The 20112-nt window shown below is 38.2% G+C and overlaps 1 protein-coding gene across 7 annotated transcripts in view; it reads right to left on the bottom strand.

The window, feature by feature from the left end:
- VPS8 (VPS8 subunit of CORVET complex) overlaps positions 1–20112 on the bottom strand; it is a 254754-nt gene that overhangs the window by 80996 nt on the left and 153646 nt on the right. For all 7 annotated transcript variants that reach the window (XM_027584601.2, XM_027584610.2, XM_027584603.2 and 4 more), the window contains 3 exons: positions 8179–8326; positions 4263–4352; positions 685–727 (listed from right to left, as the gene is read on the bottom strand). In XM_027584601.2, the coding sequence (XP_027440402.1) occupies positions 685–727; positions 4263–4352; positions 8179–8326 (281 nt within the window). The remainder of the gene's footprint in view (positions 1–684; positions 728–4262; positions 4353–8178; positions 8327–20112) is intronic.

Genomic DNA, 20112 nt, shown 5'->3' with positions numbered 1-20112 from the left:
TTAACTGTCTCAGGGGGACAAAATTTCAGCTTGGGAAGTGGAAAAACTTCTGGAGACAGATGCTGGGGATGGTTGCAGAACAATGTAAATGGACTCAATGCCACTGAACTGGACACTTATGAAGGATTAAAATGATAAATTTTGTATTATGTATATTTTACCACAATTTTAAAAAATGAATCTATTTTCTAAAATGTCAAGGAAAATAATGGGAATTTTGTATCTGTCTGTGACAAGGCCATCTAAGACTCTACACTGTCAAGTTTTACTGCTTTGTGCTAAAATTACAGAAATTCACTACAGAAACACTGGCTATTAGTGATTAGAAGCTCTGATTTGCTATTGCTCAGTACATTATAGTAACTTTTAAGACATGAGTTAGGTACCTCATTTATATATAACCAAAAACTGGCACAGAAATATAACAAAACAACCCCACTATCAGTGAAAAGTGCCTACTTTTCTGTACATTGAACTCCACTGACAACTGGCATCACAAAGCCACATGGTTTACATGATTTCCTATTATGAGCTCTTGAAAACGAGCTAAAATTGAGATCCACATTAAAGTATTTACACAGATCAATGTAATTATTATTTAATAAATGCTGTTTGTTAGACAACACCTTTTAAAACACAGGGTCCGTGGGAAGAAATAATTGTAAATTATACTCAAGAACTTACTTTCATCTTGATGTGTTATCTCTTGAAGTTTTCTTTGTAGTCTCTAGGAGGTAAAAAAAAAAATGCAGGAGGTAAAAAGAACACAGTTACCTAATCCAAAAATATGTGAACTAACACATTTTATTTTTAAAATTTATTATTTTTTTAATTCTTTATTTTTTTAACACCCAGTGCTCATCACAACATGTGCCCTCCTTAATACCCATCACCCGGGCTAACACATTTTAAAGGACAAACCTGAAGAAACAACAAAGTTACGAAGAATGGTCCCTTACTGTGATTCAGAAGAGAATTCTTGTGTGTACATAAAGCATAGCTAGCAGTTTTGGAAGGGACCCAAAATGTCAAGTGTCACTTATCCTTCCCCGCTTCTGCTTCTGTTTTACCACCAGTCATCAGTAACATTCTCTAGGCACTGTAATAAGGAGTAGGATTTATCCAGACCTTGGGTAAGGGAATCAAATTCATACTGGACTATGAGAAAAAGGGGTGGGTGGGAAGGGTGGGAATTAAAAAAGAACATAAAGTCTGTCTCCAGAGCATAGGGCACAGCCTTGAGTGTGACACCTCTAAATATGCAACTGCAGTGTCCATTGCTATACCAAATACTAGATCCTTAGGAAGCCTTAACTGATATTCCAAAGGTGGTTTTTTTGGTTTTTTTTTTTTAAGATTTATTTATTTTAGAGAGACAGAGAAAGAGAATGTGGGGGGAGGTGGAGGGAGAGGGAGAGAGAGAAGCTCAGGCAGACTCCCCGCTGAGCCCACATAGGGCTCAATCGCACGACCCTGAGGATCATGATCTGAGCTGAAACCAAGAGTTCGATGCTTAAGTGACTGCACCATACAGGTGCCCCTCAAAGGCTTCTTAATATACACTGAGGCTGACCTTAATATATCCTTTCTACTCCAAATTTGCTCCTTTCCTTGAGGTCCCTTACAGGCTAATAATGTAAAGCTAAAAATCACACAATTGTCATTAACCACTCCCTCCTATTCCTTCCACACCATATTCAAATGATCAATAGTTCTCAAGTCCAATCCTCTCCCCACTCCACCACCACCACCACCATCCCTAACTCAAGCCTCATGGGCTCATTACTTGTACTACACAGCCTCGTGAGGGCTGCTTCCTCCCCAAGTTTTACTTCCCCCTTTTCGGTAGGCCCCCCATCCTCCTACAGTTACCAGAGCAATCTTCATGAAACAACATCATGTCAGTTCTTTTGCTTAAAAACCTTTAACTGATTCAGTATGGTAACAAATTAGTCCTAATTCTTTAGTGTGTCCTACAAAATCTTCCCAAATCTGGACCCAGCCTTTGCTTCCAGCCCCGCCTGTCTATACATTGATAGTGGAGCCCTAGTTGAGCTGCTGGATTCTCTCCCAGCAGTTCATATTTCTTTGTATTCCCGTGCCTTTGTAAATGATGGTCTTATTCCCTGCAAGGATATCCTTCTTCTCTTTCCCCCATCCATGCCAGGAATACTTTTAATTTATCCTTTAAAAATAGATTCACGGTATCTTCAACAAATAAACTGCAAGGAAAAAGGAGATGTAGGGGTAACTTACACATTAAAAGAGGCTGAGAGCCTACACAAAGCCTCTGTGGACTACTCTTCCTAGCCTGTTTAGTGATTACATAGCTAGGAAAAAACTAGAAGCCAATATGGAACTTTTTTTTTTTAAATATAAATAGGATATCCCTAATCCTTAGCTAGATGACAATATTTAAAATCACTGAGATAATACTTCATACTCATTAAAATGGCTACTACCAAGAAAACAGTGTTGGAGAAGATGTAGAGAAATTAAAACCCTCGTGCACTGCTGATGAGAATGTAGAATGGTGCAGCCACTATAGAAAACAATATGGCAGTTCCTTCAAAATTAAAAATAGTATTATCATTTAATTTAGTAATTCCATTCTGGTTATATGCTCAGAAGAAATGAAAGCTGGGTCTTGAAAAGATATCTGTACACCCATGTTCATAGCAGTATTATCCACAATGTTCAAAAGGTGGAAGCAATACAAGTGTCCATCAGTGGATGAATGGGTAAACAAAATGTGGCATATACATAAAATGGCATACTAGTCAGCCTTAAAAATGAAATTCTGGCACCTGCTACAACATGGATAAATCTTGAAGACTTTATGATAAATGTACATAAAAAAGCAAATAATGTGTGATTCCATGTATATGAGGTAGAGTAGTCAAATTCATAGAGTCAGAAAAAATGGTGGTTACCAGGGGCTGGGGAGGGATTATTACTTAATGGGTATAGAGTTTCAGTTTGGGAAGCTGAAAAAGTTTTGGAGATGGATGGTGGTGATAACTGCACAACAATGTGAATATACTTAATGACATCAAAATGGTAAATTTTTGTAATATATATTTTATAACAATTTAAAAAGTAGATAAAAATTTTGTAAAAAAATAGAACACTAACTGTTGGTGAGAATGTGTAGCAACCAAAACTCTTATACATTATTGGAGGGGATGTAAAATAGAATAACCACTTTGGAAAGAGGTCTGATCATTTCTTACAAAACTAAACCTACACCTATCCTGTGACCCAGCAATTCCACTCCTTGGTATTGACTTCAGGAAAATGAAAACTTTTTTTCTTTTTTTAATAAATAACAAACTTTATTTTTTTATTTTTTATTTTTTTAAAGATTTTATTTATTTATTTGACAGAGAGAGAGAGAGAGAGAGAGAGAGAGAGAGAGAGAGAGAGAGACAGTGAGAGAGGGAACACAAGCGGGGGGGTGGAGGAGGGAGAAGCAGGCTTCCTGCCGAGCAGGGAGCCCGATGGGCTCGATCCCAGGACCCCGGGATCATAACCTGAGCTGAAGGCAGACGCTTAACAACTGAGCCACCCAGGCACCCCGAAAATGAAAACATTTGTGTACAAGAGTGATCATAGTAGATTTATTCTTAATAGCCAAAAACTAGAAATAGCCCAGGTGTCAATCATCAAGAGAATGGATCAAGATGTAGTATATGCATACACTTAAATACTACTCAGTAATAAAAGAAACAAACTCCTGATACATCTCAAAAATATGCTGAAAGAAGAATTATACAAGAGTACTACTGAAGGACCCATTAACATAAGTGTATAAAATAGGTAAAACTAATTCACAGTGAAAAAAATCAGAAAAGTGATTATGTGTGGGGGTACGGGAATGGAAACTGAGTGTGATGGAGCATGAGGAACTTTCTCTAATGTTCTCTATCTTGTTAGGGACTAGGAACATAGGGGCATGCATCTGTCAAAACTCAGTACATGATACACTTAAGACTTGTGCATTTTACTAAATGTAAATTTCACTTTAAAAAAAATACCAAAAAGAAATGCTGAACTCTAGTCAATGACTAAACTCTAGTCATGATAAAAATATTCAGTGGTAAAATGTAGTAGTCTGCAACTTACTCTGACACACAAGAGATTAAGATGGATGAAAACTTATACAGTGTTACATGTCAAGTATATCTCAATAAAAAAAAAGATGGGTTGATGAATGGAGGGCTGGAAAGAAACATGACAAAGCAAATATAGTAAAATATTACCTGTAGCATTATTAAGAAGGCACCATGAATATCTCCTTTTTTTTCTAATAGATAGGCAGTGACTTCATGAAGTTGATACTTCTGGGTAATCTAAGAAAGAAGAAAAGATAAAGATTTTTGTGGATCCTATTAAGGAGGAAAACAACATGACAATAAATAATAAATTCATACCTCAGTAGTACACTACTGTCTGGTGTAATATGAAATTTTTTACTTTCTAGTATTGTAAGTGGCCCATCTTCCAGTTCTAACTAAACCATGTTCATTTACCTTTTTCTTCACTGATTTAAAATTGTCATTTACCTGAGTATATCCGCTGGAGAAAAGGTAACACATACACATAAATAGGAACAACATAAACCAGAAATATTTAGAACAAAATGGCAATGAAACACGACATAACAACTTGTGAGATCTTAATAAACATCAATAAACTAAGAGTTTCTAATAAGTAAACAAAATACCAAGTAAGCTAAGAGAAATGAAAGACAGGAAGTGCAGAAAATAATGCTACTGAAAAGAAACAAAGGGAATACATTACAGAAGTTTAACAAATCCCAAATAGCCTTTGAAAAGACTAATAAAATAGAATAAAACTTTCTTAGCAAGAAGAAAAAAGAGAGGCACAAATAACATATTAACAGGTTCAAAGGAGAAAAACCTATGATCCTCTCAATGAATACACAAAAAAAGTATTTGATAAAATGCAGTACCCATTTTTTTTTTTTTAAAGATTTTATTTATTTGACAGAGAGAGAGCGAGCGAGAGCAGGAACACAAGCAGGGGGAGTGGGAGAGGGAGAAGCAGGCTTCCCGCCGAGCAGGGAGCCCGATGTAAGACTCGATCCCAGGACCCTGGGACCATGACCTGAGCTGAAGGCAGACACTTAACGACTGAGCCACCCAGACGCCCAAAATAAACACTACATTTAATGTAAGATGTTAGACACATTCCCTTTTAAAGATTTTTTTTTTTAATTTATTTGAAAGAGAGAGACAGACAGAGAAAGCACATGAGCAGGGGGAGGGGCAGAAGAAGGAGAAGCAGGCTCCCTGCTGAGCAGGGAGCCCAACACCGGACTCAATCCCAGGACCGCGAGATCGTGACCCAAGCCGAAGGCAGACGCTTAACCGACTGAGCCACCCAGGTGCCCCGACACATTCTCTTTTAAGTCAGAGACAAGGCAAGAATGCATACTGTCACTGCTTCTATACAGTAGTATCCTAGAGCTCCTACACATCTGATAAGAGAGAGAAAACAGGTTAAGATTGAAAAAAAAAAAAAAAAAAAAAACTACCCTTATTCTTGGAAAGTAGTACTGATGTAAAGAAAAAAATCTAGAAACTATTTGAATGAAGAATTCAGATTCTTTCTGATACAAAACAATGTACAAAAATTAATAACATACAGCAGCAGCAATCAAAAAAGATGTCATTTCAAAAAACTTTCACACTGTTGGGGCGCCTGGGTGGCTCAGTCGTTAAGAGTCTGCCTTTGGCTCAGGTCATGGTCCCAAGGTCCTGGGATGGAGCCCTGCATCGGGCTCCCTGCTCTGCGGGAGTCTGCTTCTCCCTCTCCCACTCCCCCGCTTGTGTTCCCTCTCTCGTTGTGTCTCTAATAAATAATATCTTAAAAAAAAAAAAAAAACCTTTCACACTGTTAACAAAGAACGTAAGTATTTAGGAACAAATGTAAAAAAACACATGTAAGAACCTTGTATATCATATAAAAGTTACTGAAACCTCACTAGAGAGCATCAAAGGCTTTTAAAAAGACAACCAGGTTCCTGAATGTGAAGACTCTACATTGTGAAATGTCAATCTTCCCTGACTGATTTCATCTAAAATTCAATGTATGTATTTCATCAAAATTCTGGACTTTTTTTTTTTAAGGAATCTGACAATGTGATTTCTAATTTGATGTGAAATAGTAAGAGCCTAAGAGTAGACATAGAATTTAAAAAAAAAGAATGAGGGAAGACTCTTCTTTCAAATAATAAGCCTTATTGTAAAGCTATATTAATTAAAATATGTGGTAATGGTATAAGGAAAGACATGACCAAAGGAACAGAACAGAGCCCACAAACAGATCTACGTCTACCTGGGGGTTCGGTATACAGCGGTATGGCATTATGAATCAGTGAGGTAAGGACACAAAATGCCACATGGACCACTGGTTATACACACAGGGAAAAAATGTAGAAATCCCTCTCTTGATCTGTTTATAAAAATAAATTCCAGATGGATTAAAGGCCTAAATGTAAAAAGGTAAACTATAAAACTCATATAAGAGGATATCTTTTATACCATCAGAGTAGAAAAGGAAGTAAGACTCACACACAAAAATTTAAACCTTAAAGGAAAAGACTGATAAAATAGAAGTCACTAAAAAGCAAGTTAAAAGGCTTGCCACAACAGACTGGAAGAAGGCATCTCCAACACATAAAATCAGCAGAGGATTAGAGATGCAGAAATGAGAATTTCTACACATCAGTAAGGGCAAAAACTCAATAGAAAAATGGGCAAATGATATGAACAGATAATTCAGAGAAAAGAAAATCCAAAGAGTCATTAAACATATGGAAAGATGGTCGATGTCATGAGGAATCAATGATACCCATCACACTGGCAAAAATTAAGTCTAAAAACGTTAGGAATCAGCAAGAATGTGGAAAAACAGCAAATACCAACCACAGATGATAAGAATAGAAACAAACAGATGACCTCGGCAATAACAGCAGAATAAGCTACTCTATTGTCTAAGAATTCCACCTCCAGATAATTACTTACACAAACCTCACATGGGCACATAAAATTGGTACAAAGATGTATAATGTAGCATTGTTTATAATGGTAAAGGATCAGAAACAATAGGAGTGTCTATTAATAGGGAAACAAACTGTGGCACATTCATTCAATTGACTATTAAAATGAATGAATTAGACCTACATATATAAAACTGATAAATTAAAAAATTTAATGAAGAAAGCAAGTTTTCAATGGGATATGTACTATATGATACCATTAATACAAATTCTAAAAACTGTAAGACCGTATCATGCATTTTGTAGGTAAATACATATATAGGGAAAATAAAAAACTTGGAGGGGAAGGCTCCGCTTTCCATCTTCAGGTTGGTGGTGACCTCAGGAGACAGAGGGGAACTGACAGATAAAGGGTGCTTTATTTCTAAAACAAACAACAAAGATCTGAAGCCAGTGTGGCAAAATGTGAACATCTAAATCTACACAGATATTTGATATTCTGCACATTTCTATATATTTTAAATATATCACAATGTAAAATTTGTAAAGTGTGTGAGCAGTTCAGGAGGTGGTACAGAGAACAGAGGCTACTGCTCTGTTCTACAGAGTACTGACAGTAACAGCAAGGAGAGAAAATGGTAGCTTAAAAACAAACTAAGTGGGGGACCTCTTATAGATTAGAATATAATATGTGTGTATATGTACACACACGTGTGCACAGGCACAGTCATTTTCATTTGGAAACAGGAGGAAGCAAGGGAAGGGGTTCAAGGCAATGACTGGCCGAAGGTTACCGGCCGCCACTAAGCCTATCTTAAGCACAACAGGACTGACTATCTAACCATCAGTGTCTGCAAACAAGACCCTGGTTTTTCCTTTTAGTATTTTTATTGTATTCCTTCCTCTAGGCTTATTGTGCTGGTTAGAATGCCTGTGAAACTTGATTAATAACAATGATGGACACGTGTTGTTTCTGACTTTACTAGAATTAAGGGGCAGCACCATGGAGAGCATGCGCTATGGATTCAGACTATCTGGGTTCAATCCCAGGGGCTACGTAATGTAACATGTGAGTCTCCTTCTGCTCATATTTAAACTGGTGAATGATTAGGATGAGTTTACTGTTGTCTGCTCCACATTACTGGTCTTACCTGGATGGTTTCTTCCAGGCGGTAGCACTCAAGGACCTGCAGTGTCTCTATAACCTGGTTTGGGCTGAACTGACACAACAGCTCAATGAACTGCTCCGTAACACAGGGAGACATCTGCAGCAATTCTTGATTTACATGAATACCTTCCCTGAAAACATAAATGGCAAGAGAGAAGCATTATTTCATCGTATCTATAAATAAGGACACAGGTAAGAAGTATGTAAACCTTGAAACCAAGACTACCTTCTGGTGAGGTAAATCATGAATTCAAAGTCTCACTGTTACTTAGGTTGTTAGGGTGAACCGTGTATTACATCAGAGACAATATACATCACAACAGTACTCAGTTTACATTGAATAATTAAGGAAATAGTATCCAGTGAAAGCTCCTCTAAATAAATACCAAAGTTGAGTAACTCTATATATTAAATCATCTTCCAGTCTTAACAGGTGTCCCTACTATACTTCGCTCATAGTACCAATCACAGCATGGCATAATTACTTCTTTAATTATCTTTTTTTTAAAAGATTTTATTTATTTATTTGACAGAGATACACACAGCAAGAGAGGGAACACAAGCAGGGGGAGTGGGAGAGGGAGAAGCAGGCTTCCCGCCGAGCAGGGAGCCCGATGCGGGGCTCGATCCCAGGACCCTGGGATCATGACCTGAGCCGAAGGCAGACACTTAACGACTGAGCCACCCAGGCGCCTTTAATTATCTTTCTTAATAAAGACGATAAACTCTCGGAGGGTAGGCACCAGGCACCCTCTTATTAACGAATTCCTAAAGCCTGCAACAGTGCCCTGCATGTTGTAAGGGCTAATTATTTAGGTATTGTTAAAACATATTTAAAAAGTGGATGAACAACAGGGTACACAATATTTATGTGTTCATTTTTCTTGTATGTCAGCTATTCACAAAGCCCCACTATTCACAATGCCCACCAAGAGCTAGAGATACTGGGACACCTGGCTGGCTTAGTTGGTAGAACATGCGACTCTTGATCTTGGGGCTGTGAGTTCAAGCCCCACACTGGGCGAACAGCTTACTTAAAAAAAAAAAAGGGGGGGCTAGAGAAATAAGAGTATTATTTTTATCATGGTGGACACTCAACTACCAGTGGCCAAAAAGAACTATTTAGAAAATCAACTACTGCTCATCACAGAACAAGAATCATCTCTGTAGCTTCAAAAGAAGTCAGTTCCTTCTGAGAGCCCTATCTTCTCTTCAAGATTCCCCAACTAAAGCTCCTTATATAAAGAATCAGAATAGGGTTAATAAGATACAAAAATGCTTGGGAAACTAGCCTTCTGAAGAAATGTTAAGGCAGATGGTTTAAAGCAACACCTCTCAACTTTTCTCACATCATGGCCCACAGAGAAGGACGGTATTCGTATGGCCCATCAGCGTAAAGTGAGACTGATCACAGGGGACTATGGGTGCCCCAAGAGCAGAGTGGATGGGTCTCCAGGTACACCTGTAACCCAGGCACAGCACACCAACAGCCACGGGAGGGAATCTCTGGACTCCACTGAGATTAATCCGAGGTTATAAATACTCTGCAAATGATGGTATAGCTCCCCTATTTTTAAAAAGTAAGAGATTTCAGTTACAGAAAGAGGACTTATATTTAGACATAGGAAATCTTTCCTAAATTAAGAGTCTTGTGACACTCCATCCGGACCAGAGGTTGAGTGACGAACTCATTAATTAAGTTCTGCTGCTTGGGGCTGTCAATACTTGCTGATGGGCTAATTCAGTGTGTCCTCAAATTGGCTGTAAATCTCTAAGACCAAGTGTCCTTACTTTTTTCTTCTCTTTTCTTTCTTTTGTATTTCACAACTGCTTTTAACACAGAATTTGGTAACTGGTTATTCCCTATGTAGACTATCACCTTAGTTTTTCCTAAAACTTGTCTTCTGGGAAGGCAGAATTTGAAAATTATCTTTTTAAGTGTCCATGTCCCAACTACACAATACACTCTGAGAGCAAAGGCTGTGTGGCATTCGATGTCTCCCAGCATTCACATAGTCTTGGCACAAAAGAAATAAGTACTCAGTAAATGTACACTGAATAAGAACTGAATTAACTGGCCGTAACACAGTGGATTGCCTTCGGAAAAAGGGAACCAAATACAGGATAGAAGGGTGAGAATTACAAGGACTAGGGCTCTGAAGTCAGATTGAGCTATGAATGAATCCTGTCAGAAAGTTCTACATGGACAAAATAGAAAGTGCACATGATAATGCAGGGAATTGATGGTTCTTTATGGAGGAGTAAGGTTTTGTCTCAAGAGAACGCTCAGTAAAAGAAAAAGGGAATGCTAATCAATGATCCTTGATGTTAAAGTGCGTCAGTGTTCTTTTCAGATGTTTATACCACATTGTAGGCAGTGTTAATATTTTATCTACATCAGACTTGTGTTATTATGTCTTATAAATGCAAGACTATGGAGCAAATTAAGACTAGACATAAGCATCTGCCAATGAATCCCAGTATGTGATTCTTTCCAGAACGTTTACTGATAAAACTCTTTACAAGTACTGAAGATGTGAATATGCATCAAACCAAGCAAATCTCTCAAATAGATTTTGAGGCATTCATTTCTGAGAGAAATAATATGTCTGCTGGGAGATGACCAGGCAACATCAACATAGTCAAAACTTTAATAAATAAGCTAACATTAATGAATTTACATTTATTTCTGACTGCTGCTTATCCAGTCTTGCACATAAATATAATTTGTTATATCCATTTCTCTATCCAAGCTACTTTTGTTACTCTTCTATTAGCTACCTGCTTGGCCACTGCTAACTTTAATGTATCAAAATTATGTATTTTAGACCTAAATCTTATCTTTTAAAATGTTTTAATATTAATTTTAGTACTTTAATAACAGCCCTGACTTACAGGATATGAACATTTAAGCATATGTAAAAGGTAGACTTTCACAAGGCACACACAAGACTTTTCTCTTGTCAGCTTTAAAAGAAAGCATATGTATGCCTTGTCAAATACACACACACCACGCACCAAAATTCAGGTTGGGGAAAACATCCACCCTTACTCAGGTTGTGAAAATAATTTAGATTTATGATCTTGTACATTTGGCTATTTCTGGGGAAGGGTAAACTATGTATCAGTTTTGAATAAGTTACATCATTAAAATGCCTCTAAAATTCAAATTCTCTTAAGAATATTTGACAAAGAAAATAAATGTTGCATGGGAATGAAGAAAGTCTAGCCTAGTCTCTCTCCTTCACTCTAAATATCGCACAAAAATAGGCCATTCTAGACTACTCAAAATTTCTGAGGAAGAGAGTTTCACAATCTCCCTGTAACTTGTTTTGACAATTTAGGGCCACCTTAGCTTAGCCTAAATCCTGACTGCTTGAATTCCCTGCTCATCCCCATAAATCCGGATGGTGGCATATTGATGACTACTTGGTACCTTTTAGACTGAGAATTCAAACGCATCACTCAAAACACACAAGAGTAAAGACAATTATTCTCCCTGTAGTTTTCATTCTCATCATGTTGTTTTACAAGGTTGTTAAGCTGAACTTCCAGCTTTCCATATACATTCCACGTTAAAAATGCCACAGTGTAGGGGCACCTGGGTGGCTCAGTTCATTAAGCATCCAACTCTTGATTTCGGCTCAGGTCACAGTATCAGGGTTGTGGGAATGAGCCCCGCGTTGGGCTCTACGCCAAGCATGGACACTGCTTGGGATTCTCTCTCTCCCTCTCCCTTTGCCCCTCCCTCCCCTCCAATTTAAAAAAAAAAAAAAAGCCACAATGTAATCCCATGTCATCTGAACAAAACATAAATGAATGTGCCAATCTGCCTGGGCAACACTGTTAAGTGTGATTCTAAAGATAGTAAAGACAATACCTACAAAATGTATATGGAATTGTACCAACAGTAATGTCCCACAAACTGGACAGGAGAGGCTTAGATGGAAACATGACCTGTCGCAAGAAAGAATTCAGTAGTGTGTATCTCCAGGATGGCCCTCTACTTTGTGCAGAGCTGCCAGTATTCCTCACAGAGAAGAACCACACTCCCTCATCAACTTGTATGAGGCACAGACCAAAGCAGACAAGTGCACCATTCTGTCTAATGGCAAAGATTCTGCCACATCAAATCAATGTTAATAGCAGATGTAAGCTAGATCTGCAGGGAACTTTTTCACTTTCTCTTTCCCTAGTATGACTACTAATCAAGTGTCAAAATGTCCTCCCCAAATCTTTTTAATTTTTTTTAAGGTTTTATTTATTTATTTATTTGACAGAGAAAGAGAATGTGAGAGAGGGAACACAAGCAGGGGGAGTGGGAGAGGGAGAAGCAGGCTTCCCGCTGAGTAGGGAGCCCGAGGCGGGGCTCGATCCCAGGACCCTGAGATCATGACCTGAGCCGAAGGCAGACGCTTAATGACTGAGCCACCCAGGCGCCCCTCCAAATCTTAACAGAATTCTTGCTCAGATATTCACAAAAAAACAAAGTATTGTTTTGAATGTTCTCCTGCAGAAGCAGTAAAAATGGCTTTTATAAGCTAATAGAAATAAGAGCCTAATGATTTTCATAGAAAATTAATTTAGCTCCATAACCTTATCAAGTATAAAGAGTACCCGGATCATTCCAATGCTGTACAGACTAAAATTAAAAACTCACAGGGTTAGCTAAAACAATTTTTCCAAAATACCACTATTAATAATGGTAATAAGAACTCATGAGATTATTTGCAATGTGCATTTTCTTGCCACTGCAAAGCTCTCCTTAACACTAAAATCTGCCAGTAATCCCACTAGCAAGAATTGTTTCAATGTGGCCTAAGTCAAAGAAAGACTGGAAAGGTGCAGGTCCTGCCACTTCAGCGTAGTACCTAACTTTCAGGTCTGGATGAGACGCGTGATGCCATTCTCTCCCCAAAGGGATGGATGGAATTGGAGACAAAAGAGATGCAGTTCTGTGACCCCGCTACAGGGACATTCTTTACACAGTTTTCAGAAATAGTTTTTGAACTGATGCTGGGTCAGACTACTATAAATCTAATGTGACATCCACATATAATTCTGAACATATAGAGAACAGACACATTTAGTTTCTGGTCTGGCACGTAAAGAGCTTGAAAGTTAACACTTCCAGACTCACAGGAAAAATGCTGAGCAAACTGAAAATCAACATCTCGTCTTTGACCTACCTGAGCGCTGAGGTCATGGGGCAAACTGCCACCCCTAAATTAGAGAGCAACAGACAGGTGGATATAAATAATCAGAGCTCACTGGAGTAGAAGCCAAGAGCAGAAACCACTGCTGCTGGAGCCAGTACTGGGGTAGGAAAATGTAAACTGTAAATGACAAAATGCCAGAGATTCAGTGTGGACAAACTTAGGAGTTAAATATTCTAGGGAGCCAAGTCTTGGTTGGGGGGGAGTTCCCACACTTTCTTGAATTTCACCTCGAGGAGCCACCAGGTTCTCACTGTGAAGACTGGAGAAAAATCTAGTCATGCTTCCAGTAGAGAAAAAAGTAGCCATTTAAAAATATATCCAGAGCATTTTGTTCTTAACAAGGCCTGCTGTTACAGACTGATGTCCCCCACAAATTTCCTATGTTGAAGTCCTAACTCCCAGTAACTCACAATGTGACTTTATTTGGAAAAAGCGACTTGTTGATGTAATTAGTTATGTTAGGATGAGGTTATGCTGGAGGAGGGTGTTCTCATAATCCAACATAACCTGTATCCTTAAAAGAAGGGGAAATTTTGACACAAACATATGTACAAGGAGAATGCATGTGAAAATGAAGGCTGAAATCAGGGTGATGGCTTCTGCAAGCTAAGGAATGACAAAGATTGCCAGCAAATCACCAGAAGCTAGAGGAGAAACATGGAACCGGCTCTTTCTCACAGCCCTCAGAAGGACACAACCCTGCCAACACTTAATCTTGGATTTCTAGCCTCCAAAATGGAGACAATAAATGTCTGTTGTTTAAGCCACACAGTTGTGTGCTTTGTTAAGGCAGCCCTAGCAAGCTAATACAACTGCCTTCAAGGAAAACTATTTTACTAGAGCCTAAAAAGCTGAGGGAAGAGAAATAACCAAAGTCCTGCCCTTTCCAGCCTTCCTGTCTCACTTAAAGGGCAGAGGGGCTACTGAGAAGTCCTTGGGAGGGTCACTACCCAGAGATACAACTGACCAAAAGAATGAACACTATATCTACAGGACTACAGAATGCTTCCCCTTCACCGTAATTCACCACCACATCAACAGGGCACGCCTATATAATAACAGAGAAATATAACTGAAAGAACTACACAGCTCAGACTTTAGTTAAACTCTCTAGGGAAACCCAAAGCCAATCATGGGAACAGAAACGAGGACACCCAAGGAACTTTCCCCTCAGACAACTATGGCTACAGTAAACAGTAAGCACAGCCTTACTCCTAGCCAGATAAACATAAAGTCATTCTGACGGCCTATTTGCCTCAGTTCCTTTTATGCCGTACCTCATTTCAAGCATTCGATAAAAAGTTACAAGACATCTTAAGAAACAAAACAAGGATATAGTTTGAAGAGACTCAGCAAGCATCAGAACCAAACTCAAATATGGCAGAGATGCTGGATTTATCAGACAGGATTTAAAATATCTATGATTAATATGCTGAGGGCTATAAGGGAACAAGCAATAACATGTAAGAACAGATGGGTAAAGAAGGTAGAGAAATGGAAACTCTAAGAAAGAATCAAAAGAAAATGCTAGAGATGAAAAACATGAATAAGAATTCGTTGAATAAAATGAAGAATTCCTTAGATGGCTTCATCAACAGCCTGGACACAGCTGAGAAAAGAATCAGTAAGCGTCAAGGTATGTCAGTAACATGTCAATAGAAATTCCCGAACTGAAATACAAGGAAAAAAAAAAAAAAAACAAACCTGGGGGCAAGAATAGAATATCCAAAAACTGTGGGATAAGTATAAAAGGTAACACCATAAAGAGAAGAAAGAGCAAATGGAACAGAAGAAACATTTATAGCAATAATGACTGAGAATTTCCCCCAAATTAATAACAGATCCCAAACTACCCATCATGAAGCTCAGAGAACACCAAATAGGACAAACAGCAAAAATCTGTAACTGGGCTGATCATATTCAAACTGCAGAAAATCAAAGACAAAGAGAAAATCTTGAAAGAAGTCAGAGGGAAGGAAAACACCTTACCTATAGAGGACCAAGGATAAGAATTACATGAGACTTCTCTCCATAAACCATGCAAGCAAGAAGAGAGGAGAGGGAAGTATTTAAAGTGTTGAAAGAAAAAAAACCCATTCATCTGTATCTAGATCCATCTGTATCCAGCAAAATTATCTCTCAAAAGTGAAGGAGAAAATATTTTCTGAGACAAAAACTGAGAATATGTCATCAGTAGACCTGCCTTTCAAGAAACGATAGAAGTTCTTCAAAAGGAAGAAAAACGATATAGGTCATAAATTTGGATCTACATAAAGAAAGAGCATTACAGAAGGAATAAATGAAGGCAAAATAAAATGTTTTATTTTTCTTATTCTTAGCTGATCTAACAGAAAACGGTCTGTCCAAAACAATAATACTAACTATGTATTCAGTGATTATAGCTTATGGATAAGTGAAATGAATGACAGCAATGTTACAAGGAACAAGAGGGAGGAATTAGGAATCCTCTGTTACAAGTCACTGACACTATGCATGAAGTACTATGATGTTGATAATGGACTTGGATTAGTTATAAATGTGCATTGCAAATTGAAGGAAAACCACTAAAAATATATACAACTGATATACTAAGAGAAAAAAGTGCAATCATATAAAATGCTCAATTAAAACCAAAGGTAGAATACCAAGAAAAAAAAGAAACAAAAAACAAGGGCAATAAAAGCAATGAGTAAAAAACAGTAACATAAGTAGAAAAGAAAGGGTAGGATTATAAAAGCCACACAGAACCTTAAAATTTGTTTGTCTCTGACTTATTTTGCTTACCATAATACACTCTAGTTCCATTCACATCATTGCAAATGGCAAGATTTCATTCTTTTTGATGGCTGAGTAATATTCCATAGTGTATATATACACCACATCTTCTTTATCCATTCATCAATCAATGGACATTTGGGTTCTTTCCATAATTTGACTATTGTTGATAATGCTGCTATAAACATCAGGGGGTACACGTGCCCCTTCGAATCACTCTCTTTTGTATCCTTTGGGTAAATACCTACTAGGGCAATTGCTGGATAATAGGGTAGTTCTAGTTTTAACTTTTTGAGGAACCTCCTTACTGTTTTCCAGAGTGGCTGCACCAGTTTGCATTCCCACCAACGGCATAAGAGGGCTCCACTTTCTCCACATCCTTGCCAACATCTGTTGTTTCCTGAGTTAATATTTAGCCATTCTGACTGGTATGAGGTGATATCTCATTGTGGTTTTGATTTGTATTTCCCTGATGATGAGGGAGGTTGAGCATTTTTTCATGTGTCTGTTGGCCATTTGTATGTCTTCTTTGGAGAAATGTCTGTTCATGTCTTCTGACCATTTTTAATTGGATTACTTATTTTTGGGGTGTTGAGTTTGAAAAGTTCTTTATAGATTTTATCCATTATGTCATTTGCAAATATTTTCTCCCATTCTGTAGGTTGCCTTTTAGTTTTGGTGGTTGTTTCCTCTGCTGTGCATAAGTTTTTTATCTTGATGAAGTCCTAGTAGTTCATTTTTGCTTTTGTTTTCCCTTTCCCCCAGAGATGTGTCTAAAGATTTTATTTATTTATTTATTTGAGAAAGAGAGAGAGAGAGAGAGAGAGAGAGAAACAGCATGAGAGGGGAGAGGGTCAGAGGGAGAAGCAGGCTCCCTGCCGAGCCAGGAGCCCAATGTGGGACTCAATCCCAGGATTCTGGGATCATGACCTGAGCCAAGGGCAGAGTCGCTCAACCTACTGAGCCACCCAGGCACCCCAGAGACATGTCTAGTAAGCAGCTGTGATAGCCATGGTCAAAAGGTTGCTGCTTATGTTCTCCTCTAGGATTCTGATGGTTTCCTATCTCACACTTAGGTCGTTCAACTACTTTAAATTTATTTTTGTGTATGGTGTAAGGAAGTGGTCTAGTTTCATTCTTCTGCAAGTGGCTGTCCAGTTTTCCTAACACCATTTGTTGAAAAGAATGTCTTTCTATTAGATATTCTTTACTGCTCTGTCGAAAACTAGTTGACCATATGGTTGTGGGTCCATTTCTACATTCTCTATTCTGTTCCATTGACCTAGGTGTCTGACTTGTGCCAGTACCATACTGTTTTGATAACTACAACTTCATAATATAACTTGAAGTCTGGAACTGTGACACCTCCAGCTTTACTTTTCTTTTTCAACATTCCTTTGGCTATTCAGGGTCTTTTCTGGTTCCATACAAATTTTAGAATTACTTGTTCTAGCTCTGTGAAAAATGTTGGTGTTATTTTGATAGGGATTTCATTCAATATACAGATTGCTTTGGGTAGTATAGCCATTTTAACAATATTTGTTCCTCCAATCCATGAGCATGGAATGTTTTTCCACTTCTTTGTGACTTCCTCAATTTCTTTCATAACTGTTCCATAGTTTTCAGAGTACAGATCTTTTGCCTCTTTAGTTAAGTTTATTCCTAGGTATCTTATGGTTTTTAGTGCAACTGTAAATGGGATCAATTCCTTGATTTCTCTTTCTGTGGCTTCATTATTGGTGTATAGATGTCAAAAGATTTCTGTTGATTTTATATCCTGCAACTTTGCTGAACTCATGTATCAGTTCTAGCAATTTTTTTGATGGAGTCTCTCAGGCTTTCTACATAGAGTATCATGTCTTCTGACAAGAGTGAAAGTTTGACGTCTTCCTTGTTGACCTGGATGCCTTTTATTTCTTTTTGTTGTCTGATTACAGAGGCTAGTACTTCTAATACTATGCTGAACAACAGTGGTAAGAGTGGACATCCCTGTCATGTTCCTGACCTTAGGGGAAAAGCTCTCAGTTTTTCCCCACTGAGGATGATATTAGCTGTGGGTCTTTCATATATGGCCTTTATTCCCCCATCTTCTTTTTAAAATAGCTTTTTCACTATGTAAATGTTAATACAGGTATCTTAATATTAACTACTTTTTTCTTTCACACTATTTCCTTAAAAAATATTTTCCAAAACTGAATCACTGGATCAAAGCATATGTATAGATTGAGAGCTCTTAATAACATATATAAATTAAATATATATATACAATACATATATTAAATTGCTCTCGAGAAAACAAAGTGGACTAACAGGGAGGAACACATATGCAAAGGGAGGAATGACAACATGTAGTGCCTCCTCTGAACAAACAGGCCAGTACTGCCGAGGAATACAGGGGCAAAGAGAAATGGGAAAAAGGAAGAAAATGAAGCTGCAGAGATATGCCTGAATCACATCAACAAGGGCCATGAGGAGTTTGTATTTTGCCTTGGATAAGGGAACAGAAAGAACTTTGAGAAGAAGAACTCTGCCTGCTTAGAAATGGAAGGAGAAGAATTAGGAAGGCTGGTTAGGAGGCCAGCAGGAGGGATCAAGAGAGAGATACTGTGCAGCTGAACCAGGGCAGTAGGGGACAGAACAGAGGAGCCCCATATATACAGGAGGTACCCAAGAGGTTGATGTCATGGCTGGTTCTGTGTAGTGTGGCTGAGAAGGTGGAGACTGGAGTAGGTAAAACAAAGTGAGGAATCCATCATTACTCTCAGAATTTTACTTAAGACACTTAAACGTAATTGCCTGCTGACTTATCTATTTCCTCCATTAGAATGTAAATTCCCACAGGGCCCATCTTATTCACTATTTCTTCTTCCATGCCTGTCAGAATGCTTAGCATGCTGTAGTTACTCAGTAAATTGTTAAATGAAATAAATGGGCAGATAATGCCATTTGCTACGAGAGAAAATAAAAAAGAAGCAGGTTTGGGTTGAGAAAAAGTGAGTATAATTTTGAGCCATTTCAACCTCTAGCACAGTACTTAGCAGACAGCAATTTCATTATAAGTAAGTCTTGAATAAAGGAATAAAAAAATAAACATATGTACACTATTTTCTTTCTTGCTTGCTTACTATCATCCATCCATCCATCCATCCATCCGCAAGGCCTGGAGATTAGGAAATTATATGTTATGATTTAAAAGGCTGAACCTGAGCTGCCGGCGATATACTAACCAAAGATACTGAAGGGTTCAGAACAAGTCTCCTCAAAACGTGTTACTTTGGTATATGGACTATTTTGAGCTAAAGGCAATCAAGGCCCTGTGAGCTAAAGAGAAACTTTTGCCCCTCCATTAACTACCTAAAAGAACATAAATTGGGAGACTTTCCCAGAGTAAGAGTTATTATCAGAGAGAAATTTTATCTGAGTGACCCATCTGTACTGGCAGGGCAAATATCTGAATACTAAACATCTGCTCTTCTTCTTGCCCTGTGAATTGCCCTCCTCCGCTCTGAAGCCCCAGTTCCCTATATTGCCCTTCCTTAGCTCATGATGACATATCTATCTCCTTTTACCTTTCTGTTGTTGAAACTCTCACGCATGTGGGGTTTTCATACATATGAAATTAAATTTTTCTCCTGTTAATCCGACTCATGTCAATTTGATTCTTAGTCCAGCCAGAAGAACCTCTGAACTGTAGAAGAGAATTTATCCTAACAGTATGATATCTGGTGGTAAGCCTGGACAAGCATAGGAAGTCACTCAAGTAGAAATGAATTTTCCTATGTCAAAGTTCACGAACATAATACATTATTATTAAGGTTTTACTTATTGTAGAGAGAGAGTGTGTGTGCTTGTGTGCACACTGGGGGGGATGGGGTGGAGGGATGGCTAAGAATCTCAAGCAGACTCCCTGCTGAGCCCGGATC

This window comes from Zalophus californianus, chromosome 1 (assembly GCF_009762305.2).
Source record: "Zalophus californianus isolate mZalCal1 chromosome 1, mZalCal1.pri.v2, whole genome shotgun sequence".
NCBI classification, from domain to species: Eukaryota; Metazoa; Chordata; class Mammalia; order Carnivora; family Otariidae; genus Zalophus; species Zalophus californianus.
The sequence above is the reverse complement of the archived record's forward strand: the minus strand, read 5'-3'. Positions and strand labels throughout refer to the sequence as shown.